The sequence below is a fragment of the Rhinatrema bivittatum genome, chromosome 9, assembly GCF_901001135.1.
Source record: "Rhinatrema bivittatum chromosome 9, aRhiBiv1.1, whole genome shotgun sequence".
Lineage (NCBI taxonomy): Eukaryota > Metazoa > Chordata > Amphibia > Gymnophiona > Rhinatrematidae > Rhinatrema > Rhinatrema bivittatum.
In genome coordinates, this window is record NC_042623.1 from 132,096,339 (window position 1) to 132,122,593 (window position 26,255).

The 26,255-nt window shown below is 46.1% G+C and overlaps 1 protein-coding gene across 2 annotated transcripts in view; it reads right to left on the reverse strand.

Annotated features, from left to right (window-relative positions):
• Nucleotides 1-543: 543 nt before the first annotated feature.
• The window catches only part of IL20RB (interleukin 20 receptor subunit beta), an 88,288-nt gene continuing 62,576 nt past the window's right edge, over nucleotides 544-26,255 (reverse strand). For both annotated transcript variants that reach the window (XM_029617153.1, XM_029617154.1), the window contains exons 6-7: nucleotides 20,615-20,751; nucleotides 544-1,975 (exon numbers count right to left, since the gene is read on the reverse strand). In XM_029617153.1, the coding sequence (XP_029473013.1) occupies nucleotides 1,883-1,975; nucleotides 20,615-20,751 (230 nt within the window). In that variant the 3' untranslated portion in view covers nucleotides 544-1,882. The remainder of the gene's footprint in view (nucleotides 1,976-20,614; nucleotides 20,752-26,255) is intronic.

Consider the following 26,255-nt stretch of genomic DNA (forward strand, 5'->3'; position numbering starts at 1 on the left):
CGTGTACTTTTGTTCGCGCAGCAGGCGCGAACAAAAGTACGCTGGATTTTATAAGATACGCGCGTAGCTGTGTGTATCTTATAAAATCCGGGGTCGGCGCGCACAAGGGGGTGCACATTTGTGCAACCTGCACGCGCCGAGCCCAGCGCGGCCTGCCTGTTCCTTCCGAGGCCGCTCCGATTTCGGAGCGGCCTCGGAGGGAACTTTTCTTCGCCCTCCCCCCACCTTCCCCTCCCTTCCCCTACCTAACCCACCCCCCGGCCCTATCTAAACCCCCCCTACCTTTGTCGGCAAAGTTACGCCTGTGGAAAGCAGGCGTAACTTTGCGCGCGTCGGCCGGCAGCCCCGCTCCATCCTCTGGTCCCGGGGGCTGGTCCGGAGGCCTCGACCATGCCCCCGGGCCGGCGCCACGCCCCCGGGCCCGCCCCTGAAACGCCGCGGCACGCCCCCGAAACGCCGCATCATTTCAGGAATGCCCCTGGACACGCCCCCTCCCTCCCCTTTTCGAAAGCCCCGGGACTTACGCGCGTCCCAGGGCTTTAAGCGCGCCAGCGGCCTATGCAAAATAGGCGCGCCGAGTGTGCGCGGGCCTTTTAAAATCCGCCCCATAATGATAAAAATGCCTCCACTAAAAAACTGCTGGTGTCAGTAACACGGCAACTGCAGAATCAACACAGGATCTCCAATGACTCAGACAGCACTCTAAAAGGTGAATTTTAAAAACCCGACGAGTGCCTAAATTAGGGGAAGTGCGAATGGCGGGCTGGTGCATGCCAAGCGAATTTTAAAAGCCGGCTGGATACACGCGTACTTGCCCTGTGCGCACCAATGAAAAGTTCAAGAAAGGGGCAGGGCGTGGGTGTGGTCTGGGCAGGGCGTGGGTGTTCCTGGATTTTAACTTGAAATTTGTGCGTAAAATATTTATGCACACTGGTGCACGCTGGGGTTCCCTGCTGCTTAATTTTACTTCTACTATGGAAGGCGTGTAAGTAGTAAAACAAAAAAATATAGGCAGATCAGCGGGGTGTTAAAGGTAGGGGCTAAAGGAGGGGAGGGAGGCTATTAAAGTAGGGGGATTTTGAATTCCTATCCCTTAATTGGGAGAACTGGGAACGAATTAGGAAAATGACCAATGGCATCGGCGCATGTGGCTTTTAAACTCCCCCCACTTATGCAACAGAAGCGGCATTTGAGCGCACAGGTGCATGTCCACTTCAAATTGCGGGCACATGTATGCCCGGTCAGACTATTTTATAACATATACATGGGGATGTTAGAAATAATCCATGTCCCTGGCACGGCCAACAAACGCGAGAACATGTATGAACGTTTCCATCTTACTGTAGAGGAATAACATAAGAATATGCCACGCTGAAACCTGCAGTTGAAGCTGAGCTTCCATCAGAAATGCACAAAATGCAACATATTCCATAGCAATGAACCGGCTGTTTCCATATTTGCACAAGAAATGCCAGGAAGCGACCGGAAATTAAAGGCTTTGCCATGCCAACAGTAAGGACACCACTCCAAGGAGTCCCATAACAGAGTCAATATAAAACAAAATCCAAGCACTTGCTTAAAAGTAGTCAACGATTATTAAAAGATAGGAGATGGGCATACAAGATGTTTAATAAATCTTTGTATGCCCATTTCCTGATTTTTAATAAATCACTGACTAGTTTTTTAAGCAAATGCTTGGGATTATTTTGTTGTTTTTTTAATGCCTATTTATTGACTCTCCTACCCCACCATACCCTTTTAAACATCCTCTTTAGATATGTCCAGTCTTTTTCTGTTAAGATGTCTTCATTTCTCTTTGTGGAAGGTCCAACTTTGAAAACTGCTCCAGTGGTAAGCTCTGTGTTTGCTGTGATGTTCCATTTCAGTAGCCATATACCACCTGCACCACTGTCTCAGAGTCCTCTTCTGCATTGCTCTTAACATCAATCAACCTGTGATGGGACTTCATTACTATCTGTCAAGGAAACCAGAGAGACAGAGTACGTGTTAGTAGCTTGCTCTATCAATACTGTTACAATTTCATTTAACCTGAAGAGTTAACTATGATTGCTAAGCATGTAACAGTTCAGAAGTAACCTATAATGGAATATTACAACACTATAAGGTCAATTTTCAGCAGTATATCTACCAAAGGGTTTGCAGCTATGTGGGTTATCTGAAAAATTAACTCTAAATACCTTATACTGGAGCCAAGGTCCATCTTGTGGAAGGGTAGGCACACCTTGGTAAAGGTGAATGCAATAAATATTTATTTATTATTAAAGGACCATTTTTATTCTTTTCCTATGTAAAAAAAGGTCTATCATCTAACACACAACTGTTAACATAGCCCATTTGATGCTAATTGTCATGTATAATTTTTCAGTACTTTCTTTCCAAGTAGTTATACATTTTATAAATTATATTAAATTCCCAATAATCAGTAGTAATAGCTGCTGACAATTATGGCATATAATAGACTAGCTTCCTGACAAAAAACATAAGCATCACACCCCTCCATGGTTTTCAGCTGATCTATTCCATGTGTATTAGGAAAAAGTATAGTGGGAGGAGATTTAGACAATGAAATGTTAACAACGAAATGTTAACAATAAAATATGAACATAAATAAAGGAAGCTAACAAATTTAGCAACACAATAATGATTGGAGATTTCAATTACCCTGTTATTGACTAGGTAAATGTCATATCAGAACATGTTAGGCATATAAAGTTTTTAGTTTCTAGATGAAATAAATGACTGTTTCTTGCAGCAGATGATCCAGGAACCAATGAGAGGGGCAACTATTTTAGATTCAATTCTCAGTGAAATGCAGGATTTGGTGCAAGAGGTATCGACAGTGGGGCCACGCAATTTAACTTAATAACTGGAGGGAGGACATTCAGAAAAACTATTGCTCTAGTATTACATTTTCAAAATGGGGTCTATGATAAAATAAGGAAAAAGGTTAGAAAACAAGTAAAAGATGCAGCTGTGAATGTTAAGAGTTTGCATTAGGCATAAAATACCATCTTAGAAGCTCACACCAGATGTATTCCACACATTAAAAAAAAGATAGAAGGAAGGGGTAAAAGGGCCACCATGGAGGACAAGGCCATACGGGAAAGACTAAATGAATTCTTTGCTTCGGTGTTCACTGGGTAGATATCCATGCCAGAAACAAAACTTAAATGGTGATGATTCAGAGGAACTGAAACAAATCATGGTGAAGCTAGAAGATGTACATAATAGGGCAAACTGGCAAAACTAAAAGGGTATCAATTACCTGGAACAGACAATATAAACCCCAGAATTCTGAAAGAACTCAAAAATGAATTTGCAGAACTATTAATAGTAACTTGTAACGTATCATTAAAACAATTTATTGTACCTGAAGATTAGAGGGTAGCTAATGTAATGCCAGTCTTTATAAAGGGCTCCAGAAATAATCCGGGAAACTATAGACCATTAAACATGACATCAGTGCTAGGAAACGTGAAAGAAACTATTGTACAAAACAAAATTATTGAATAGGCAGACAGAAAACATATTTATCCAAGGGAAATCTTGCCTCAACAATCTGCTATATTTTTTGAAGGATTAATAAACTTGTGGATAATGGTGAGCCGGTGGATATAGTGTATCTGGATTTTCAGAAGGCGTTTGATAAAATCCCTCATGAGAGATTCCTGAGAAAATTAAAAAATCATGGGATAGCAAGCAATGTTCTATTGTGGATTGCAACCTGGTTAAAAGAGAGAAACCTGTGAGTAGAAATAAATGTTTTTTTCAATGGAAGAAGGTAACCAGTGGAGTAGCCCGGGGGTCTGTGCTAGAACCAAGGCTTTTTTATTTATCCATAAATAATCTGGAAAGGGAAACAACGAGTTACGTGATAAGATTTGCATATGTTTGCTGGCTCACGCACATGGACGCAGTGATTTTATAACATATTTATTTATTTATTTATTTATTTATGGTTTTTATATACCGATCTTCTTACATTATATGTAAATCAAATCGGTTTACAGAGAACAGTTGAATAAGCTTGCTTGTGGGCAATTACATATAACAAAGAACTTTTTTGAGTAACATATTGTATAACTTTTTTGAATAACATTTAAACATAAGAGCAAAATATACTTGGCACAACAAAGTCTTATATGTCTAAATCTTAATGTTTTAGATTGAGCTTTTCTAAATAGCGTTTAAAGAAGAAATAAATAGCCTAAAAAAGACAATGTCTAAAATATGGTATTATGGAATATTCCTAGTTCCTAATTGTACTGATGTCTTACAGGAATTTGTTAACAGAAGTCTAAGATAATTTACTTCTGCATTGGTAATTCGAAGCGATCAGGGAGGAATGGGAATGGGTTGAGTAGGGGTGAGGGGGTCGGGATGGGTGGGCGAAACTCGGAATCCAGGGGGGAGAGAAGAATAAAGGGAGGGGGGATGGAGGGGTTATATAATTAGAGCGGGGTGGATGTAAAAGAGATTCGTTGAAGCAGCTTTTTAGAAATCATGGAAATGCTTGGCTGAATAGCCAAGTTTTCAGTTCATAACATATACGCATATATGCACGTATACGTGTGCCTGTTATAAAATCATCTATATGCAGGTACATACGCGCACGACTTTATATTGACACGTGTAAATGCTGCCTCGATTGCCTAAGTGGGGGGAGGGATTTTAGTGGATACTTGTGCCAATGCAATTACTTGTTTCCCCAGTTCATTCCCAATTTGCCCCAATAAAGGAGAGGACTTCCCTAACCCCCTAGCTAATTTGCCCCCTTTTATCCTATTAGCCTGCTATAGGGGGGGACAATCTTGTGTCAGTGGGGTTTATGGCCTTTAATGGGGGGAAGGAAAGGGCCATCACCATGTATGTGGCATTTCTTTATTTTTCATTTCAGGGGGGCCAGTGCCACCTCAGTAGGCAAGGGATATGCAGGCAGGATCTATGATGTGCCTGGGAACATCAGGAACATCCTCTGGTTCGAAGGATCTTGATAGTGCATCAGCACGGAGGTTCTTGGAAGCCAGGTGATAGCATAGTTCGAAATTGAACCGCTTGAAGAACCGCTTGAAGAAGAGCGCCCATCGGGCTTGTCTGGGGTTCAAGAGATGAGCTTCTTTAAGGTGCTCAAAATTCTTATGATCGGTGAAAATGGTAAATTTATGTTGCGCCCCTTCCAACCAGGGTCGCCACTCTTGGAGCACCAGCTTGACAGCTAGAAGTTCTCGGTCACCGATGGTGTAGTGTTGCTCTGTAGGAGAGAACTTGTGTGAATAGAATGAACATGGTATCAATTTACCCTTTGGAGAAAACTGACTTAAGCCTGCCCGAGCTCCGATCGCAGAGGCGTCGACTTCTACGATGAATGGGCATCTTGGGTCTGGGTGCTGAAGACAGGGACCAGAACAGAATGCTTCTTTTAGCATCTGAAAGGCAGCTTGTGCTTTGGGAGTCTACACACGAGTGTTAGCCCCTTTCTTGGTCATGGCGGTGAGCAGAACAGCTAGGGTAGAGTAATTGGCAATGAAGCTCCTGTAATAGTAAAGCCAAGAAAGTGTTGTAAAGCCCGTAGGCCAACTGGCTGGAGTCAGTCCCGGATGCCCTGGACTTTCTCTGGATCCATGGAGAATCCTTGATGGGATATGATGTACCCTAGGAAGGGTAAACAGTTTCGCTCAAAGAGGCACTTTTCTAATTTGGAATAAAGATGATTTTCTCTTAGGCGTTGAAGTACTATCCTAACATGATCTTGGTGGGATTCAAGGTCCTTAGAAAAGATCAAGATGTCATCAAGGTATACGACTACAAAGGAGTACAAAAGGTCTCGTTCATAAGGCATTGAAAGTCCACTGGGGCATTACATAGATCAAAGGGCATCACGGTATATTCATAGTGACCATCCCTCGTGTTGAATGCGGTCTTCCAAATATTTTCAGGTTGGATGAGTACCAGATTGTACGCACCCCTCAGATCCAACTTGGTAAAGATCTGAGTCCATTGGAGGTGGTCAAACAGCTCACTGATAAGGGGCAGTGGGTACTGGTCCTTTCGGGTTATGGCGTTGAGCCCTCTGTAGTCAATACAAGAGCGTAATCCACTGTCCTTTTTCTTGAAGAAGAAAAAGCCCGCTCCAGCAGGAGAATCGGAGAGTCTAATGAATCCCTTTTCTAAGTTCCCTTTAATATACTCAGACATGGCTGGGGTTTCTGGAATAGGAAATGGATAAGTTCTGCCCTTGGGAGGCATCGTGCCCAGCAGAAGTTTAATAGGGCAATTCAGCTTACGTAGCGGAGGTAGCGTGTCGGCCTTCTGCTTCAAGAAGATGTCTTCAAACTCGGCATTTTGGGTAGGCAATCCACCAATTACAGGGAATGCCAATCGAATTGTGGTTCGTGGGCCTGGAGCCAGGGCAACCCCAGGATGACTGGATGTGTGGAACGTTATAACACATAGAAGAACATTTCCTCCTCGTGGAGAGTGCCCAATGTAAGACAAACAGCCAATGTTCGATGGGTGATGAGCCCTGGAAGATGTTCTCCTTGGATGGAGGCAATACGAAGGCTCACCTCTAGTGGCTGAAGAGGAATGTTCAGAAGCTTGACAATGTCATCCATGATGAAGCTGCCACTTGCCCCTGTATCAACAAGGGCAGTGGTGGCGAAGGAGTGGGACTCGATGCCCAGAGAGACTAGAAGCAGTGGTTGGGGGCCGGTGACAGTAGCGCCCAAGCTTGGGACCCCCGCTGGGCTCAGGCATTGCAGTTTTCCGGATGGACCGGACAGGACTGCCGAAGATGTCCAGAGGCGCCACAGTAAAGGCAAAGACCTTCCTTCCTCCGACGAAGACGTTCGGTCGGAGACAGTCTACCACGGTTCACCTCCACGGGTTCTGATGGAGACTTGGCTGGAGGACTCTCGACACGCATGGGATGTGATGTAGGAAAGCGAGAGGCCTTTACTTCTAGGTGCCTTTTCCGGAGTCGATGGTCGATCTTCCTGATGAGGGAAATCAGGTCCTCCAGAGACGTGGGAGTCTCATAGACGAAGAGTTCGTCTTTGAGAGCGCTGGAGAGACCTTCTAGGAAGATGGCTTGTAGACAATCTTCTTGCCATCTGAGCTCATTAGCCAGGGTCCTGAATTCCACCCTTGACAGAGATGGAGTAGATTGTGGCTGACTACAGCTTGGTGGCTTGGGTCTCCGAAGGTCTACTTGAAGAGAGCAACGAACTTGGATAACTTGGAGAGAACGGGATTGGAGCATTCCCACAATAGAGAAGCCCATACAAGAGCCTTCCCCTCTAGGCGGGAAAAGACGAAGGTCACTTTGGTGGTTTCCTTCAGGAACAAAGAGGGTTGCAGTGCAAATTGCATGAAGCACTGATTGAGGAATCCACGGCAGAAGCATGAGTCCCCATTGTATCGAGGAGGTGCAGGGAGCACCAAGGATGCTTTGGGTAGCATAGAGGCTGATAGACCCACAGGATTGGCCAGAGCTGTATCTTGCAACTGGGAACGAAGCTCTTCCACTGAAGAGGCTAGCGATTCCAATGCTCTGCGATGTTCTTGGACTGTTGCGGCCAAACCCGGTAGGGCCCTGGAGGTGGGAGACTCCGCCGAGTCCATGGCCTTGGCAACCTGTTGCGCTTGGAGGTGGACCCTTGTCCTGGAGCAGTGTAGGACGGCTCCCTGGTCAGGCCCAGGGAGCACATGTCCCCAGGGGGTGGAGCACAGGAAGAGACAGAGGCTAGAAGGAGCTTCATCACTGGAAGCTCGCAGTCCCTCCGGGTGGAGCCCTTGGGGACCCGGGCCGCTTAGACTTAGGTGGGTCTCGTAGGGTCTCCCGGAGAGGAAATATAGAGGTGTGCCCATCAGTAGCAAGGGAGCGCGGTCGGTCCCTAGACTGTAGGTCTGGAGTATCAGAGAAGACCAATACAGCGTAGGCGATGACAAGGCAAGGGACAGAACCAGAATCAAGGAGGCATGGTCAATGGCAGCCGGGGTCAGGTTCTGAGGATCAGTCCGAGGGAAGTCAGCCAAAACAGGAGTCAGATACCAGGAATCAGTCCGAGAGAAGTCAACGAATCAGGGGTCAGGTTCCAGAGATCAGACGAGGTCACGAAGGCAGGCAAAGGTCAGAATCCAGGCAGCGATCAGAATGGTCAAAGAAGCAGGCAGAGGTCAGTACCAGAGAGTCAGTCTGAAGGTACTACCTGGGGAGACAGGAACAGACAGATGCTGGAACAGAAGGACACTGGAACAAGACTGGAACAAGACTGTGAATGTGGAGGCAAACTAGTACACATACAGTGCCAACCCGATTGCCAAGGCAAGGAAGTGCAGGCAGGAACTTTCTTAAGTACTACGTTCAATCAGGGTGCGCCGCGGATCTAGGACCCGCCCCTGGCCTACAAGAGACCGGACGGTCCACTCGTACATATGTAGGGGTGTGGCCAACACCACGGAGGACACCGAACTCCGACGTGAGGCTTGGTGAGCAGTGGAAGGCCCAGCGACTGCCGCCGCGGGACGCCAAGGCCTGAAGGAGCTTGCGGCTGCCGCTGGGGAGGCCGACCCATGACCTGCAGAGGAACTAGCGAAGTGAGCAGGCCCTTGCACGGGCCGAGCGCAGATGGGGTGCGCAACAGGAGGTTTGAGTGGAAGTTTAAAATAACTTTAATTTGACTGACCCGTGGAAACTTTTGTCAGTCTTGATAGTGAATGAGTGATAGATGAATGTATGAATGTTAGAATAATTTTATGAAAAATTCACAAAGGTTTAGAAAAAATTTTAAATGATAAATTATAACATTGAGAAATAAAGCTGGTGTAGATAAACCAATATTCCAATTTGAAGGAAAGGGTAAAACTAATGTAGATAAATTAGTACCTTTACTCAGCTGTAACTGAAAATTTAAATTTTGCCTGAGAGGAATAGTAATAACCTGAATCTCTGAATAACTGTATGAGGAATTTATTGGAGTGTATGAGTGGATTCCTGAATTCCTGATATTTTTATTGATTCCTGAAGAAGATCAACAATCAACTAAAACACACTAAGGGCTAGATTCATCAAAATATTACATGTGATAAGAAGAGAGACATGTTTTATGGTAATAGCCTATTTATGTGTGTTATCTTAGTGCTTTGCAGAGATATTACCACAAAGTTTGTTAACTTTTTGCACTTTGCAGTAATACAATAATTATTGCATTTCTTACCTGTAACCACTGGAGATAGAGACCTTAAGACTCTTCTAGTAGTTAGCTATTTTTCTACTATAGGAGGCATACCTAGTAACTTGAGGTGAGGTTTAGGTATTAGTGTAGGGGTTAGGGGCCACTTTGACATTCAGAGTGCGACATACGAACAGAACAGTGCACTCTTGTGAAGATTTGATGTCCTTTGGAGTGAGGAAACTCACACAACAATGAGATTTGTACACGGTTCTCTCAACCTAACTTGATGTTATCCAGGTAGAGTGTCCATCAAGTTAGATTGTGAGAACATTGTACAAATCTCAGCGTTGTGTGAGTTTCCTCACTCCGAAGGATATCAAATCTTCACAAGAGTGTACTGTTCTGTTTGTACGTCTCACTCTGCATGTCAAAGTGGCCCCTAGACTACTACCTAAACCTCACCTCGAGTTACTAGGTGGACCTCCTATAGTAGCATAAATAGCTGCTTACTATGGTACCAACCCTAGAGGCTCACTCTCTCTCCTTCCCTCCCATCCATCCATCTCAGGCCCATCCCCAGCCTAAAAATGCTCTAAACACAATTTGCAAAAAAATCACAATTTGTGTTATGGGCATATCACATAACATTATACAGCTTAACACCAACAAAAAAGGCATAGTTATTTTCAGTATTAAAACTGTGCAATATCATGCATTATGGCTTCATGAAGCCAGCCCACTTTTACAAAAATCCCACCCCTGACTCTGCCCCAATCCCTCCCCTTTTAAAAATTAGCATCGCAGCATAGTTATGGTGCTTTTCGCATGCATTAAGGTGTTTTTCTCATGCGAAAATGCCATAACAAGAGTAGGAAAATGACCCCCTAAGATAGATAGGTTAGGTTATCTGAGAATGAGGGAAATATTTATTTTTATTTTTGCAATAGCTAGAATTCTTTTACACCAAGATTCCCGAGTACATACATATAGCAAGATTATAGTCAATGGAAAAGAAGAGTTGGAATAGGGAGACAGGTTTTCCTTTATTGATTTGTTAAGTAAAGATAATAGGTAAAAATCAGACCACGAGTTCAAGAGTTGGAGGTGCCAGATTAAATTTAAGTACCAGAGTTCCAAGTCATGTGAGTACAGAGTTCCAGCCTGCGCTAGCCAGCATCACAAGCCAGCATCTAGTCTCAAGCATCTAAAGCTTCTCATCTGCCTGGGATAAAGTTAACCCTCGCTAGCCAGAGGCGGTCACAAGCTTCATTCACAATCATCCAGTGAAAGGATAAAAGCTAAGTCTGTTACACATTGTCACATGAGACATTTGACACATACAAACTTAGTATAAGTTTTGTACCAAACTAAGCAGTTTTATTATAATAGTCTATTATTAGATATATGTCTATTTGGGATATAAGGATACCAAAAAATAGGGTTATACAGCTTTACTTGTCTATTGATAATTCATGATTGTTGTTTGAATTATATTTCATGGGATGCTATGTACATGCTTAGTACATTCAAAGTAAATAAACCAGAAGTTGATACTAGAGAATGTGCATATATGTATGAAAGATAAAGAGTGTGTGAATATTATTTGCTGATAAATTCCAGTGTTACTTGGAGGAACATATTGTCTTAATGTGAACAGTAGAATATTGTTGTCAAAATATCTACTTAATTTCTCTCTACTTATTGGTCACTTTGGAAATAATACATTTCAAAATAATTATAAATTTGTCTTTTTGACAATTTCTTATTCTCTCTCATGAAGACAACTGGCATGGGAACTGTTATTTAATATTTTGTTATATGAGGACATTTTCTTAACTGCTTGGCTACAGACACGTGACACTGTGCTTGATTTTAACAATTCTGTGCCAGGGGCTCTACGGTTTTCCTGAATGGTTTCTGACCAGCCCAGCAGTCTAGCATCATGAACTGCCATTGAAGGCCATTCCCCCCACCTTCACCCATTTTTAATCCCTTTCATTCCTCCTTTTAATCCCCAGTTCTCCCACTCACCTCCCTGCGAGATCCTCTCTCACTTTCCTCTCCCAATGATCTTTTCTCTTTCCACCCCGTGTGTTTGTCTTCCTTCCAACTCTCAGGACAGTGGTGCTTCATGCCATATCTGCTTCCTCTGATTGCCATCTTCAGACTGTAGTGCGAATGCACAGGCACCAGCATCTTGTGGGACCTGCCAGCACCATGTCTTCAAATCACCAGAATTAATCTGAAGAGGCATACATGGATAAAGCACTCCACTCCTCCTGTTAGCCAGAGGGGGGGAAATCATGTGTGAGGTGTGGGAAAGAGATTGGAGGAGGTAGGATTGTGCAGTAAGAGGCAGAAGACAGAATTATAGGATGGGGTGGTCTGACCCAGTATGGCATGTTCTTATGTTCTTATAAGTGGATGTCCTCCTATAGTCTTCTTGCTGCAGCCAGTCTTGCAGCCCAGGATTTTCTTTAGGAATTCTCCCCGTCCTCCCTGAATAAAAACAGCAGGAAACACACAAGACTGGCTGCTGTATTTAACTTCCTCTTTTCTTCCTGATGGTGCAAATAGGGCTGGTGCTAGACATGCTTGGATTCAGGCCAGAAACTTGGAGCATCCAATCCAATCCTGGGTTCCCTAGCCTGTCTCCTCTCCCTCATTCCATAGCCCCTATTCCTCCTAGCCCCCTCCCACAATCTCCATTTCTTGAACCTCTTCATCCTCCCCATACCCCTCCAGGTCTGGGACCTCTCCTACTCCTGCCACCCTATATCCCGGTTCCTGTCCCATCACCACCTCTTCTCTTCCTCTATTGCCCCTTCCCAGGACCTCTCCCTTCTTCCATGATCATGTCCTGGAGTCTCCAACAGGTCTTCACCCTGGGTCATCTCCCTCTTATCCTCCACCAAGTTTCCTTCCTGGCTTTACTCATTTCTATCCCTCCGCAAGGTGTCTTTCCTGTTTCCTTCGTCTCCCTCCAATCAGCCCCTTCCTGTCTTCATTCTCTTCCTTTATGCTCTCAATCAACATAGCCCCTTTGCAGATTATTTCCCTTCTACTATACCTCTCTTTTCCTACCATGGACCCTTCCCGGGTCCTCTTGCTCCTAATCTTCTCCACCACCACCAAATGACCCTTCCTGGGCCCTTTTTCTCCCCTCATCTCAGGTACTGCTTTCTCTTCCCCTTAGCTCATTGGGCTGGTTCCTGCTCCAGCAGAGATATTTAGGCCTTGATAATATAAGGGAAAATCAGCCTGTAGCCTGTGAACTGGCCCTCACTCACAGGAAATGCAATGCCTCAGACCATCACATGAGTTTCTTGGAACAGGAAACCCACACATGAGGAGGTGAGGCCATTGATGAGCTTGTGAACGCATGCCAACTAACAGATCCTGTGCTGATTTTCTCCTCTACTGTTGCCATCTGAAGACGGAGTGGAGGACTAGTCTAGTGGTTAGAGCAGAGGGCAGAGAATCAGGGAAGCCAGGGTTCCTGCTGACACTCCTTGTGACCTTGGGCAAGTCACTTCACTCTCCATTGTCTCAAGTGCAAACTTGGGGCCTCATTTACTAAGCATTTTTTCCATAGATGCAGAATGGGAGAAAAGCCTTAGTAAATCATGCCCTTAGATTATAAGCCGTTTGGGGACAAGGAAAATACTTACTGGACCTAAATGTAACTGACCTTGAGCTACCAATGAAAAAGCATGAACTAAATACATAATTTAAAAAAAAAAAAAAAGATCTTTACTAGAGGCAGATAAGGCTGAAACTGAGCTGTGCTTCTTTTATCTCCAGGCAGGCCTATGGGGGTCCCTTCTGGTCTGAGGGCCCCAGTAGCCTATCCTTGGTTGCCCCGCTTCCCCTCCACATTATCCCATAATCCCTTGGTACAAGAGATATATTTGGATTTCATTCCTGTCTTCTTGTTCATGGTTCAACCTGAATGTAATTCTTCCTCTAACCTGTTGTTCTTGTTTAGTGACTCTCCCACTTCAGTGGTTAAGGTTGCAATGATACTAATGGTGTTTCTGATGATACAGAGTGAATCACTGTCTGATGTAACCAAGAGTGAAAATTAGAACATTGCTTTCCTTCCAGCTGAGTCTTCCTACAGGAAAAAAGGGCTGGTACCTACCCAGTCTCCCAAGTTTGAGAGGGAAGGCAGTCTTGAATAAAATCAGATGGAATCAAAGATGATTTTAAAATGTTTTACTTTCCAATTTATTATAACACAATTAAATAAACAAAAGCAATTGATGAAAATGTTATACACTTGCAATAAACATTCTAGCATTTAATACACTGAACTATAGAGAACCAGTTTTCCTATCTGGATGTTGCTATCAGATATGTTTTTAATGCTGTCTTTGATTCTATTTTAGCAATTCTATGCTTATTGATGTTAAATATCAGTTCCCTTTCAAGTGTAGCAGATTCTTATATGAATGAAGCTTAAGGTAAGAATGGTAAATATTTGTATTTGTATTTCCTTTGTATTTGTTTGTCTCCTCTTGTATCTCTCCCTTGTTTTTTTTTTCCTTTGTCCTCTTTTCCTCTCTCTTTGTAAATGTCCTGTCCTGTGTTTCTTCTTCTTTCCATTACTTTAGAAATATTGTTCTTTATTGCTTTTATTAAGGTCTCTCTCACTTTACTCTGTTGCTATGTCTCTCTGTTCTTTGAGTCTAGCTAGATTTGTGTTGATTTTTTTTGTGTGCATACTTAGCTGTAGCTAGGTCTAAGTTGATTGTCGACGATAGTGTCACCCCTCCCCCCCCACCCCACCATAGCTAGCTATAGAAGCTGGTTATCGTAGTTAGTGGATGTGGCTGGCATTGCTAAGGGGACTCTATGCTGCATATCTGAAGTTCTTCTTCTTTTCTTCTATAAGCAAGTTGTGCTACGTATATAGCTCGACGAGAGTAACAGAGGGAAAGCATGCGATCGTAAGTGGGCGAGGGGGAAGGGAGCAGCCATAAGAGTGGGAAAAGGGAAGGGGGGGGAGGGATGATTAGGGGGGGAGAAAATTCAAATAGGAGGTGGCGATTGGTGGAAAGGGGTGACGTTAGGGAGGAGAGCGTCAGTTGAGAGGGAGGCTTGAAGGCAGGCGGAGGTAAAGTGTCCCGCCCTCCCGCCCTTCACCAAGCAAATATAATCAAGGTGTGGTTTTGAATATTGTCGCAGTGTTGGTGGGTAACCCGAGCCCAGAGTTATTATTATTGTTGTAAAGGGGAGTTGGGGGGTTGGAGGGGGGGCTAAGGCCCTGCGTAGCCGGGGGGGGGCTGCTACGCTGGAAGACCGGTGAGCCGTGGGGCATAGGCTCCCGGTGATGCTTGCTCACGCTGGCACGAGGCGGGGCAGGTGGGGGGAGGGGGGGGGGGGGAGGGGGGAGGGGGGAGAGGTTATCCACCATTAGGGCTCATGGTGGTGGAGGCAAACTTGAGGGGGAGAGGGGGAGGAGCTGGGGGTTGAAGAGTATGTTATGATTGTAAGGGCTCGGGTTCAGTGAAATAAACTGCGGCCAGTTTATAAACGCCAATTGAGAGTTATGTTTTTTTTGGGACGGGGTGGAGTGGGTAAGGGTTACGGGTAGAGAGCGCTATGTCTTTCCTCCTTCTGTTACTATTATGAGTGTTGTCTCCTAGATCTGGGTTTGGGTCTTCTCCCTCACTATGCATTAACTAAAAAAACTGCATGTATCTTATCTATACTAAACTCAGTGGTGCTTCCAATGATGTTCTAGAAGTTCCCTCAGTATAGTCCACAATAACTTGTTGGACTTAGGCTAGCTATGTGTACAAACAAATAAATAACCTATACACTTGCTATAGTACAGAGGAATACACAAAATGACTTGGTATGTGTATATTAGTGCACTCTCTCACATCAATCTCTTTCTCTGAATCGCACTTGATATTCTCTGTATCTGAGTCTTTTAGTTATTGTGCATTAACTGCAAGGATGTTCTTCAATAGATGAATTTTAGAATTATTGATGACTATCCTCAGGCACCCTATAGTTCCCACAGTGCTGCTATTAAATTCTTTGTACTCAGTCTGTATGTATGCTCTAACTGAGTGAATAATTTTAAGGAATCTGTTCTATCAAAAGCTGAATTTTCCTCTTCCAATAAGTAGTAATGTTAGCTCAACACCAATGTTTCTTAATTAGAGAGCATTCAACAATTTCTCTCCAATTGATTTTGTCACTCAGCTTTAAACATTTAATAGTTTCCAAAAGCACTTGGTATATACTCTGCCTTATAGCCAGAAATTTGAGACTAAGTGGATTTATAATACTCTTTATAGATAATATCTTTCCTTGATATCTTTACTTGTTTTGGGATTAAATATATGTAAACATAGGGTATTTCAATTGATTTTCCCTATATATAAAACTATTTTCAATAAATGTCAAATGTATGCCTCTCTTGTTGACACTCTCTCTTCTTTTCTGAAAAAGGCCGATATCTAAAACTGCATTTCATCCAATTTTTAATCATTAACTAGGCTATCCTGGCCCTTGCCTTGCCAATATTTCAAATTCTAATTATAAAGATTCTTTTTAAAAAACACTTTCACATACATACTTCACACTCATATTGTGTTATAAATCTGCTCTCTCTGTGCTTTTACTTAGTTTTTGGCTAAATGAGCAGTCTCAGTAAAGAGACAAGGGATGAAGCTTCTACTCTCTCTGTTTGCCAACTACTTCTTCTCTAAGATTTTCTGACAATTTCTTCTGTTACAATATTACTGCTCTAATAATTTCACTTTAAAAGAAAATAACTCTGGGCTATGTCTTGGATGTACTTTTAGAGTATTGTAGGGCTCTAGCATCTCTCTGTTGCGTCAGTGGTGGACCTTGGGCTGAGGCGGGGTTGACGCAACCCATAGGCGAGGACCTATGGTCCCCACCATCAGCAGGTGGAGTGGGCTGAAGCTAGAGCCCGCTGGAGCTTCACCTATACCAGCCGTCGTTCCCCTGGGATTGAGCCTTTGGGTGCCGGGGCCGGCAGGACTTAGGTGGGCATCAAGGTTAGCTAGAGAAGATGGGTATTTCAGCCCAGAGATAGCAGTCGTTAGAAGGTGCAGTCCTATCCTGGACTAGATTCAGTACTGGAACTCAGGCGCCAAGGGAACAAGGAGAGACTGAAGGTGCTTAAGCAAAGGAAGGCCGAAGCCTTGAAAGTCCATGTCCAGAGGATACGGCGAGGAGAGGTGTCACTGACAGGCTAGGGTTAGAGCCGGTGACGAGTAGTTGTGGCAAGCAACGTAGAACTCTGGACACTGAATAGTCTGTAGCGTAGTCGTTCAAGGCAGTGGTCAGGGCACGTAGAAGGCAGGTGTAGTCAATCAAGGCAGTGGTCAGGGCACGGAGAAGGCAGGTATGGTCAAGCATAGCGAAGGTCCAGGGCTGGAGAGAAGCTGAAGAGTAGTCAGGCGTAGCAGAGGTCCGGGGCTGGAGAGAAGCTGAAGAGTAGTCAGGCGTAGCGGAGGTCCGGGGCTGGAAAGAAGCTGAAGAGTAGTCAGGTATAGTGGAGGTCCGGGGCTGGACAGAAGCTGAAGAGTAGTCAGGTACAGTGGAGGTCCGGGGCTGGACAGAAGCTGAAGAGTAGTCAAGCATAGCGGAGGTCAAATCCAATGAATCAGTCCAACACATAGACGAACAGGAACTAGGAGAACAGGAACCGGGAACCACAGGGAAACAGGAACACATGATGAGATGAATCTAGGATGAGCAATGAGTACTCGGAGTACAAGGAGACCTATTGCAAAGGCAACACTATGGAGCGAGGCCTGGGCTTTTATACACTGAAGAGTCTGACATCAGCATCCGGGTCCGCGGCCAGGTTCCCGTCATGGGCTCCTTAAAAGAATCAATGATGCGCGCACGCCTAGGAAGTGGCGCAGTGCTGATGGCGGCGTCTCTCCCCGGGCCAAGTGGAGAGGCCCGACGAACAGGGACATCTTGGCTAGCAACACTGGGTGGCATTGCAGGGCCGGAGGCACCGGAGGGAACCCGAGGTCAGAGCTGGTGGCCCACCGCCACCAGAGAAGAGGAGCCAGGAGCTGGAGTCCATCTGAGAAGATGAGAGGGCCGCGCCGCAGGGCTGCCGCGGGTGGCACGGGTAACACTCTCTTCTTATAAAAAAAATACTGGGGAAACATTTTATTAATTTTTGGACTACTTAAGTTTTATCCCTCCAATTAAGCTAATCACCTTATACACTTACAGTATCCTTCTGCCTGCCTTATTACTTTATTTTTTCTATTGGACCCTAACAAGATGGTTCCATTGCCTAAGGAATGGTTCATTTATTTAGTGTAACAGTTCAGATCCTCTTGAGCACTACTGAAAAGTATAGTTGGTGAGACTGAAATCCAAGACTGAACTAAGAAAATTTCAGTAGATTAGAGTTTTTGTGTATCAATAAATTCAATTTTTTAAATATTTTTTCCCTCAGAAATTGTTTTATGGATGTTTTCAAGATGTTAGACAAAGTTTCCATAAACTTTGCACTCCATTTTACCCTTATTATAACTAAAATAATAACTGCTTTACAGTCATTTTTTAAAATAAATAAAAAACATTTTAATGATCTTCAGGCCCCCTGATGATGATTCTTGCTTTTATTTAAATTTATTTTGGCCATTTAAAAAAATTTTAAATTCCATTTTCTTAGTGTTTTAAAATGCTGTACTTTTGACCACTTTTTCACATTAAAACCCCCATCTAAGGGCAGATTGGAAGTTAGGGACATCCCCCCTGGTGCTCCCAATGCTTAATTTATTATTTGTGTTATTTGTAATGTATTTAAATGTAGTGGCACCAAGATTGCCATATCTTTGTTTATTCTTCTGTGCTTCCCGAGGTCTACAATTTGAATGAGGATCTCTTTTGATCTGCCCTATCTGAATTTGGGCCTTTTTAAATTTTAGATTTATTTTAAATACTGTCATGGCCGACCCATGAGACAGGAACTGACATTACCAGTTCACCTGCTTTCCCTCTTGCATCTGGAGGTTTTCCCAGGTCCCCTGGACACTGAAATCAGCTCCCTTTGAGTAGCAGTAATGTTCTCAGTGCTGCCATTGCAAACTGAAACCAGCCCATGGCAGCTTCAACTTAGCCACGACCATGACCATAGCTCCAGTCTCTCCTTCTTTACAACCATGGAAAGTAGATCTCTCCTGTGGTAGCCTGAAACAGCTGACTCTTCTCCTGAGCCATGGAAGGAAACAGTCACCCACCCGCAGCAATTTTGCAACATTCTTTGCAGACCAAATCTGCTTTTTTTTAACATTTAAAAAAAAAACAAAAAAAAAACCCTCTTTCATGAGCTATGACAGCCCTTGGAGCAGCTCCCCAGCAGCAACAAAGGAACAGCCATGACAAACAGTTCTGACACCTTGGCAGCCAGGTTAGTTTTTAATTTTAAACTGAATGTTTCCTTCACTTTTTGTTACTTGCAGCATAATGCTTCAAATCCTGTAGGGTAAAAGCCAGTCACTTGAAACAAAGATGTACACAGTTGAACCTGAGCCTGCAGCCGTGCACACAGACTGAACCAAAGTGCAAGCCTAAGCAATACAAAGATGGAGTCTTCAGCCACATGATGATCTTGGCAACTTCATATGAGACTGTGAATCATTCAGAGGAGAAGAAACAGTGCTTATTCTTCCCTATCCGACGTCTGTCCATACCTCCCCATATGCTAGTACACCTCGGACACATGAACTGCTGAATATGTCCTTGAGGAAACTTTGTATCTAGCCTGAAACCAGATATGAATCGGGTATTATTCAGAAAATCTCTCTTGATGAAACTCATTACCAACAGTGAGAACATTCACATACATCTGGAATTAGAAGATGGCATCAACAGCCCACCAATCCTGTATCTACAGATGATGGTGACATCCAATCAAGATCAATCTTGCGTCCTATGGAACTGAATATGCAATGAAGTTCCAAGCAGAGAAAAAGATTCTGAACTATATAGACTGTGGATTTTTTCTTCCTAGAATTTTAGAGTTGAGGCTGCCCTGCCAACATTGCTACCTTGCAGAAGTTTTAACTGTTGCAGTTCACTACACCTGTGAATTAGCAAGCTTAAGACTGAGTTCCTTGCTCATCATAGCCTTCTCCATTCCTCTTTGAGTAGCTGCCTTGACATACTTGCTAACTTTATCCCCTGCTGGAACCTGGGCAACCTCTTAAAGGGCTCGCAGTGGGAAAGTCCCCGCGGCAACCTTTGTTGACGTCACTAGGCCCGGCCTATTTCAGCCTGCTTCAGACGTCCTTCAGATGCATCAGCAACGTGTTCCCTTGTGCTCCTTGTTTCTGTGTGCATTGCTTTATCCCTTGCCTTGCTCCTGGTTCCTCGTTCTGCTCCTTGTTTGTTGTTTTGTCCTCATCCTTGTTCCTCATCTTCGATCTTGCTCTTTGTTCTTGATTCCGTGCCTTCCCTTGTCCTGTCTGCTTCTTCCCTGTCTGTCTCGTTGGTCTGTCTCCTGGTTTTGTTCCTTCAGCTTGCCTTCCTAGACTTCTACCTTGGCTCTGGAATTGACCTCAACCCATCTGCTGCCTGTCTTGACCTCTGGCCTGTCTTCCAATTCTGCTGCCTGCTGCCTGCCCTGACCTCTGGCCTGTCTTCCGATTCTTCTGTCTGCTGCCTGCCCAGACCTATACATCACCTTGGATTCCTCTCTGGACTACCCTAGGGACCCCACCTAAGATCTGCTGGAAGCCACAACCCAAGGGCTCAACCTGTGAAGGAGGCAGCTGGTATAGGTGAAGCTCCAGTTGGTCCCACCTCTGAATCTCACCACCAGATGATGGTGTGGGCTTAGTAGGCCTCTCTGCTAGGCAGTGCCAACCATACCTCAGCACTAAGGATTCCCCGTCAAACTTTACACAGGGTAATGCTGGAGAAGTGGGAGAAGGATAAAATAATCAGGGAATGCTGAAGATGAAAAGTGAAGGATCTGAGTAAAGAAAGAATGACAGAAGGAGATGGGGGAGGGATCAAGTTAATGAAGGTACTGGCAGAAGCAAGAATCAGGCTCTGAAATCATTCAGTTTTGAGGTTTTGATCTTTGCCCTTCTACTGGAACATAATATCAATGGAAAAATGAGGCTCAGTTCTACTGCACTGTCACATACAGGAAAGTAAATGCTTCTACTGGAACTTCTGCTAATCTATATCATAAGTCATACAAGCTGCAATCAGTCACATACTCCCTAAATACCTGAAGTATGAAGTGGTAATAGCAAGAAAGAAAGTCAGACTATCCATTTCAGTTTGAAGGTTAACATGAATTGCTAAACTGCTCTATGCAGGAAATTTGTGCACTAAAGACAAGGGCAGGAAACTAAGAATTGGGATAACATAAGAAATTAGCTCACCAGGGTTTCTGGCAGCATCTCTGCTGGGAAACAGGAATACTGCAGCATTTGAGAGACCTTCCACGCAATAAGGGGCAGGACCACGATGGCAATGAGGACACCGAAAAAAACAATCAGCAAATTCAGTGCAGTGCCACCTAGAGCAAAGAAAAATTCATCAAACAAAGATTAGGAGTTGATCAGGACACTGATATTTTCAGACAGATATCACAGAGGACCTAGGAAGGGGGAGGGAAAGGATGGCAGATGATTAGAACAGTTTTTCTATATACACACAGCTAAGGCAAAAACACATCAGTGCCTGAGGTTTTTCTACCCCTAGGTAGTAAGGGTGCTGTCCTCCCCAGACCCCCTACCACCACCACCACCACCATAAGGTCAGACAACAGGGAGCAGAAAGTCTAAGACACACAGGGGCAGATTTTAAAAGCCCTGCGCGTGTAAATCCAGCCAGATTTACGCGTGCAGGGGACTTGCACGCCGGTGCGCGCAAAGCCCCGAGACGTGCTGGGGGCGTGTCGGGGGCGACACACCATATGTGGGCGTTCTGGGGGCGGGGGTCGTGGGCGTGGTGCCGGCCCATGGGCGTTCCGGGGGCGTGGCCGAGGCCTCCGAACCACCCCCCCCCCCGGGCCGGGGAATGGCACGCCGGCAGCTGGCCGGTGCGCACAAGTTACACCTTTCTGAATAAAGGGGGGGGGGGATTTAGTTAGGGCTGGGGTGTGGGTTAGGTAGGGGAAGGAAGGGGAAGGTGGGGGGGCTTGAAAAAGGTTCCCTCCGAGGCCGCTCCGATTTCAGAGCAGCCTCAGAGGGAACGAAGGCAGGCTGTTTGGCTCTGCGCGTGCAAGTCGCACAATTGTGCACCCCCCTGTGCACGACGACCCTGGATTTTATAACATGTGTGCTGCAAATCTTCGCCCGCGCATAACTTTAAAAATCTACCCCAGTTTTCTGCAGCAATTCAGGGGTAATTTCTATAGTAAAAATTAAAAAATTCTGAAGCACACTGGCAAACATTTCCATCTTTTACGTTATAGAAGTGAAGTAAATTTCCAACCTTACTTGCGTCTGTATAATTTTTTATTTTGTATTTGTTGAACAACAGAGATCTCAGGGATGAAGAGAAGAGAAGGAGAGGGTGAGATGATCAAGGATGGAAAGATAAAGGAGAAGGACCAGGAGGAGGGGTAAATGTACTGGGTAGGAAGACCTTGGGAGATAGGGAGTCAGGAGTCTGCTGGGTAGGAAGAGGTGGAGAAAGGAGGAGCTGGGGGCTGCTGGACAGGGAGGAGAGATGGAAGAGGAGAGAGAGATGAAAGTGGGCCTGCTGGGTTGGGGGAGAGGGGAGAGGGGAGGTCAGGGGATGCTGAGCAGGAAGGGGTGGGAAAGAGGTGGTCAGAAAGGGAAGGGGGGAGAGGTAAGGCCAGGGAGACAGGGAACAGAGGAATCACAGGGAAGAGGATGTTATGGAGTCTCAGTTTAGTGGACCCTTGGGCCGACCTGCAGGAGACTGGGAAAGATGGTCAATGTCTCTAGAATGTGGCAGGCCGGGAGGCAGATGCTCAAGCAGGACATAGAGGTGCTCTTCACCCTGGAAGCTGGTACTCCCCCGGGAGGAGCCCGTAGGGGCCCGACCGCTGGGGCTTAGGCGAGTTGGTGATCAGGACCGGGAACTGGAACCAGACTAGGACAGTAGAAAGTACTGTAACAAGGCTCGGGTTCTGGAACCAGGCAAGAACTGTAGCAGGGATCGGGTACTGGAACCAGGCAGGAACTGTAGCAGGACTCTGGTACTGGAACCAGGCAGGAACTGTAGCAGGAATCGGGTACTGGAACCAAGCAGGCACTGTAGCTGGCAAGCAGGAACCAAGCAGGTACTGTAGCAGGCAAGCAGGAACGGAGCGAGTAACAAGGCAACTTACTCCGGGGCACGGCGCAACAGGGAACCGGGAGGTAAACCCATTACGAGGCAAAGACTGAGTGTCCGCGGCCGGCTTATCAAGGCCGCGGCGTCTGATGTCAGGAACTGGGCGGAGTCACTGATGGCGGGAAATGTCCTAGAAAGGCGTCCAAGTGGCGCGCGCGCCTAGAAGCAGGGCGTCCGTGGGAAGCTTCCCGGCTGCGCGGCCCCCGCGGGGACGCTACCAAACAGGGTGTAAACCAGGCCTCCAGAAGCGGGAGTAGGTCCAGGAGCACGGAGGTAAGGGTCTGTCGCGGCACTCGCGGCCAGAACCGCAACAGTACCTCCCCTCTTACGCCCCCTCTTAGCCGGTCCAGGTTTATTTGGGTGGTCCAGATGGAACTGCCGTAATAAGTCCTTGTCGAGGATGTTACGGGCCAGTTCCCAAGAATTATCCTCGGGTCCACAACCCTCCCAGGCAAACAAGTACTCCCAGCGGCTTTGATGGAACCGGACATCCAAGACCTCACGTACTTGATACGTAATCTCGTCCGGTACTGAAAGGTCTGATGGTTCAGGAGCCCGGGAATGGTATCTGGATAGAACAAGAGGCTTCAGCAATGACACATGGAACACGTCATGTATGCGCATGGAGGAGGGTAGGTGTAAACGGTATGAGACTGCTCCCACTCGTTCGGCGACTCGAAAAGGCCCACAGAATCTCGGGGCTAGTCTTTGAGACGGAATTCGTAACCGTAAATCTTTGGTACTAAGCCAGACACGATCTCCTGGGAGGAAGATGGGCGCTGGCTGACGATGTCTATCCACCCATTTCTTGGCGGACTGGGCGGCTTTGCAAATCTTCCCCTGGATAGAAGTCCATAAGGAAAGAAGCTGGCGGGCTGAAAGTTGCACTGCCGGGAGTGCACTGGGTTCAAGTGAAGGCAAGGGTGGTCGAAGTTGCTTCCCATAGACGACGAGGAAAGGCGAACTTCCAGTAGCAGCATGCGTGTGGTTATTATACGAAAACTCCGCCCATGGGAGTAGCTTGGCCCAATTATCTTGTCGTTCATTCACGAGCGAACAAAGAAAAGTCTTCAAGGTTCAATTAGTCCGTTCCGTTTGCCCATTACTCTGGGGAGGGAAAGCAGATGAAGAACTAAGTTGCACATTGAAGCATTTGCAAAGTGCTTTCCAATAGCGAGCAGTAAACTGTGGTCCTCGATCGGAGACTATATCCTGCGGGAGACCGTGAAGTCTGAAGATATGCTGAGCGAAGAGGTTAGCCAGGTCAGATGCAGAAGGCAACTTTGGCAAGGGGACAAAGTGCGCCATCTTGGAAAATCGGTCTACGGTCACCCAAATGACTGAATTACCTCCTGAGACGGGAAGGTCCACGACAAAGTCGGTGGAGATGTGTGTCCAAGGCTACACCGGGATGGCCAATGGTTGCAACAGGCCCCTGGGCCTCCCGATAGGCAGCTTTTCAACAGCGCAAGTAGGGCAAGAGCCCACAAAAGCTTGGACATCCTGTCTCACCGTCGGCCACCAATAGAATCGGTTCAACAAGTCTAAGGCCCCTTTACAGGCAGAATGGCCCCCAGTGAGGGAGTCATGGGCCCAAGTGAGAACTGCTCTCCGGGAGCGACGTAGAATGACGGTCTTCCCTTGGGAGGACACCAAGGTTGCTGCAAGGCTCACTTTCACAGGATCCAACATATACTGAGGAGTGTCAGGAGTCTCTTCGACCTCAGAGGAGCACGAAGGCGTGTCGGCTCAAACATTCTTAGAGCTGGGTCGATAGCGTAAGGTAAAATCGAACCGATCAAAAAACAGCAACCACCGGGCTTGCCTTGGATTCAGGCATTGGGCTTGCTTTAAGAATGCTAAGTTTGTGTGATCGGTGTAAATCGTAACCGGATGGTTGGCTCCCTCCAACCACTGTCTCCATTCCTCCAGGGCAAGTTTCACAGCTAGCAACTCTTTATCACCAACACAGTAGTTGCTCTCTGCCAGGGAGAATTTCTTTGAGAAATAGGAACAGGGTAACAATTGTCCAGAATCGGAGTACTGACTCAGCACGGCCCCCACGGCCACATTGGAGGCATCAACTTCCACCACAAAGGGCCGGCTGGGATCCAGATGACGAAGGCAAGTGTCTAACAAGAACGCTTCCTTAAGGGCCTCGAAGGCTTGGCAGGCGGGGAGAGGCCAATCCACCACGTTGGCCCCCTTTCGGGTGAGGGCAGTCAACGGGGCCACAATATGGGAATAGTTAGGAATAAAGTGATGGTAGAAATTGGAAAAACTGAGGAAGAGTTGCAACGCTTTAAGGCCCTTCGGCCGGGGCCAATTCTTAATTGCCGCCACTTTCTCATGATCCATTTGGAAGGCTGTTGCAGAGATTATGTAGCCCAGGAATGGCAGGGACGTCTTCTCAAAACTACTTTTTTCCAGTTTCGCGTACAGACCATACTCCCTAAGTATTTGGAGCTTTTGACGGACATGCTGATGGTGTGAAGGCAGGTCCTGGGAGTAGACTAGCACATCGTCAAGGTAAACAATTACGCAGGTGTTCAGAAGGTCCCGTAACACCTCATTCATAAGGTGCGGGAACACCGCCGGAGCATTACATAAGCCCAAATTTGTGAAAATCTTCGCTCCATGGAGCCTATCAAGGAGCTCCGGGATTAATGGGAGCGGGTGACGGTCTTGCTTAGTAATGGTACCAGGTAACAGGTCTACAGGGCAATCATACGGACGATGCTGCGGAAGGATCTCCGCCTTGGTCTTGGAAAATATGTCCGTAAAATCCTCATAAGGTACAGGAGGACTTAGAGCAGAGTGCATCAAGTATAGTGCGGGAGTCCTAGACACTTTCATACAGTTAGGCAGAAAGGGCTCCACTTGACAATCTGTAGAGTATCCCACTGAATCGTGGGTGAGTGCTTCTGTAACCACGGCAACCCTAGCACCACAGGGTGGACAGCCTTATCCAACACTAGGAAGGCTATCTCCTCTGAATGGATCGCCCCGGTGCAGACAGTAATGGGTGCCATGGACATCAGGACCGGACCTGGAAGGAGCGTCTCCTGGATAGAGGTAATTCGTAATGGAACCTCCCGTCTATGCGTAGGGATTCGCAACTGGGAGACTAAGTCCTGCAGGATGAAATTACCTCCGGCTCCAGAATCCAGGAACGCCATTGTCTCAATGGAGCCTCCAGGGTATTCCAGGATAACAGGCACGGTACATTGAGGAGTTGTAGCACAGCCTAGGAGGTGCTCCTCCCGACCTCCTAGGCTTTGTCGTTTTCCACACGCTCCTGGCAGCGTGCCAAAAAGTGGCCCTTCTGACCACAATACAAACACAACTTCAACGAACGGCGACGTTGCCTCTCTTCAACAGAGAGCAGGGCCTGACCCAGCTGCATGGGCTCGCAGGTGAGGGCATCTGGACGAGAAATCTTAGGAGAAGGCACAGGTCTCGCCAACACAGCAAAAGAACTGTGGCGAGGGGAGCGCTGCTCCTTGGCCCGTTGTTGTAGGTGGTGGTCAATGCGGGCAGCCATCTCTATCAAGGCATTGAGGTCCTCCGGCAGATCTCGAGCAGCAATCTCAATCTTTATATGTCCGGAGAGTCCCTCCAAGAAGATGGCCTTAAGACTACCATCCTGCCAACCTACTTCTTGGGCTAAAGTCCGGAACTCCATAGCATAATCTGCCAAGAAGCGAGTCCCTT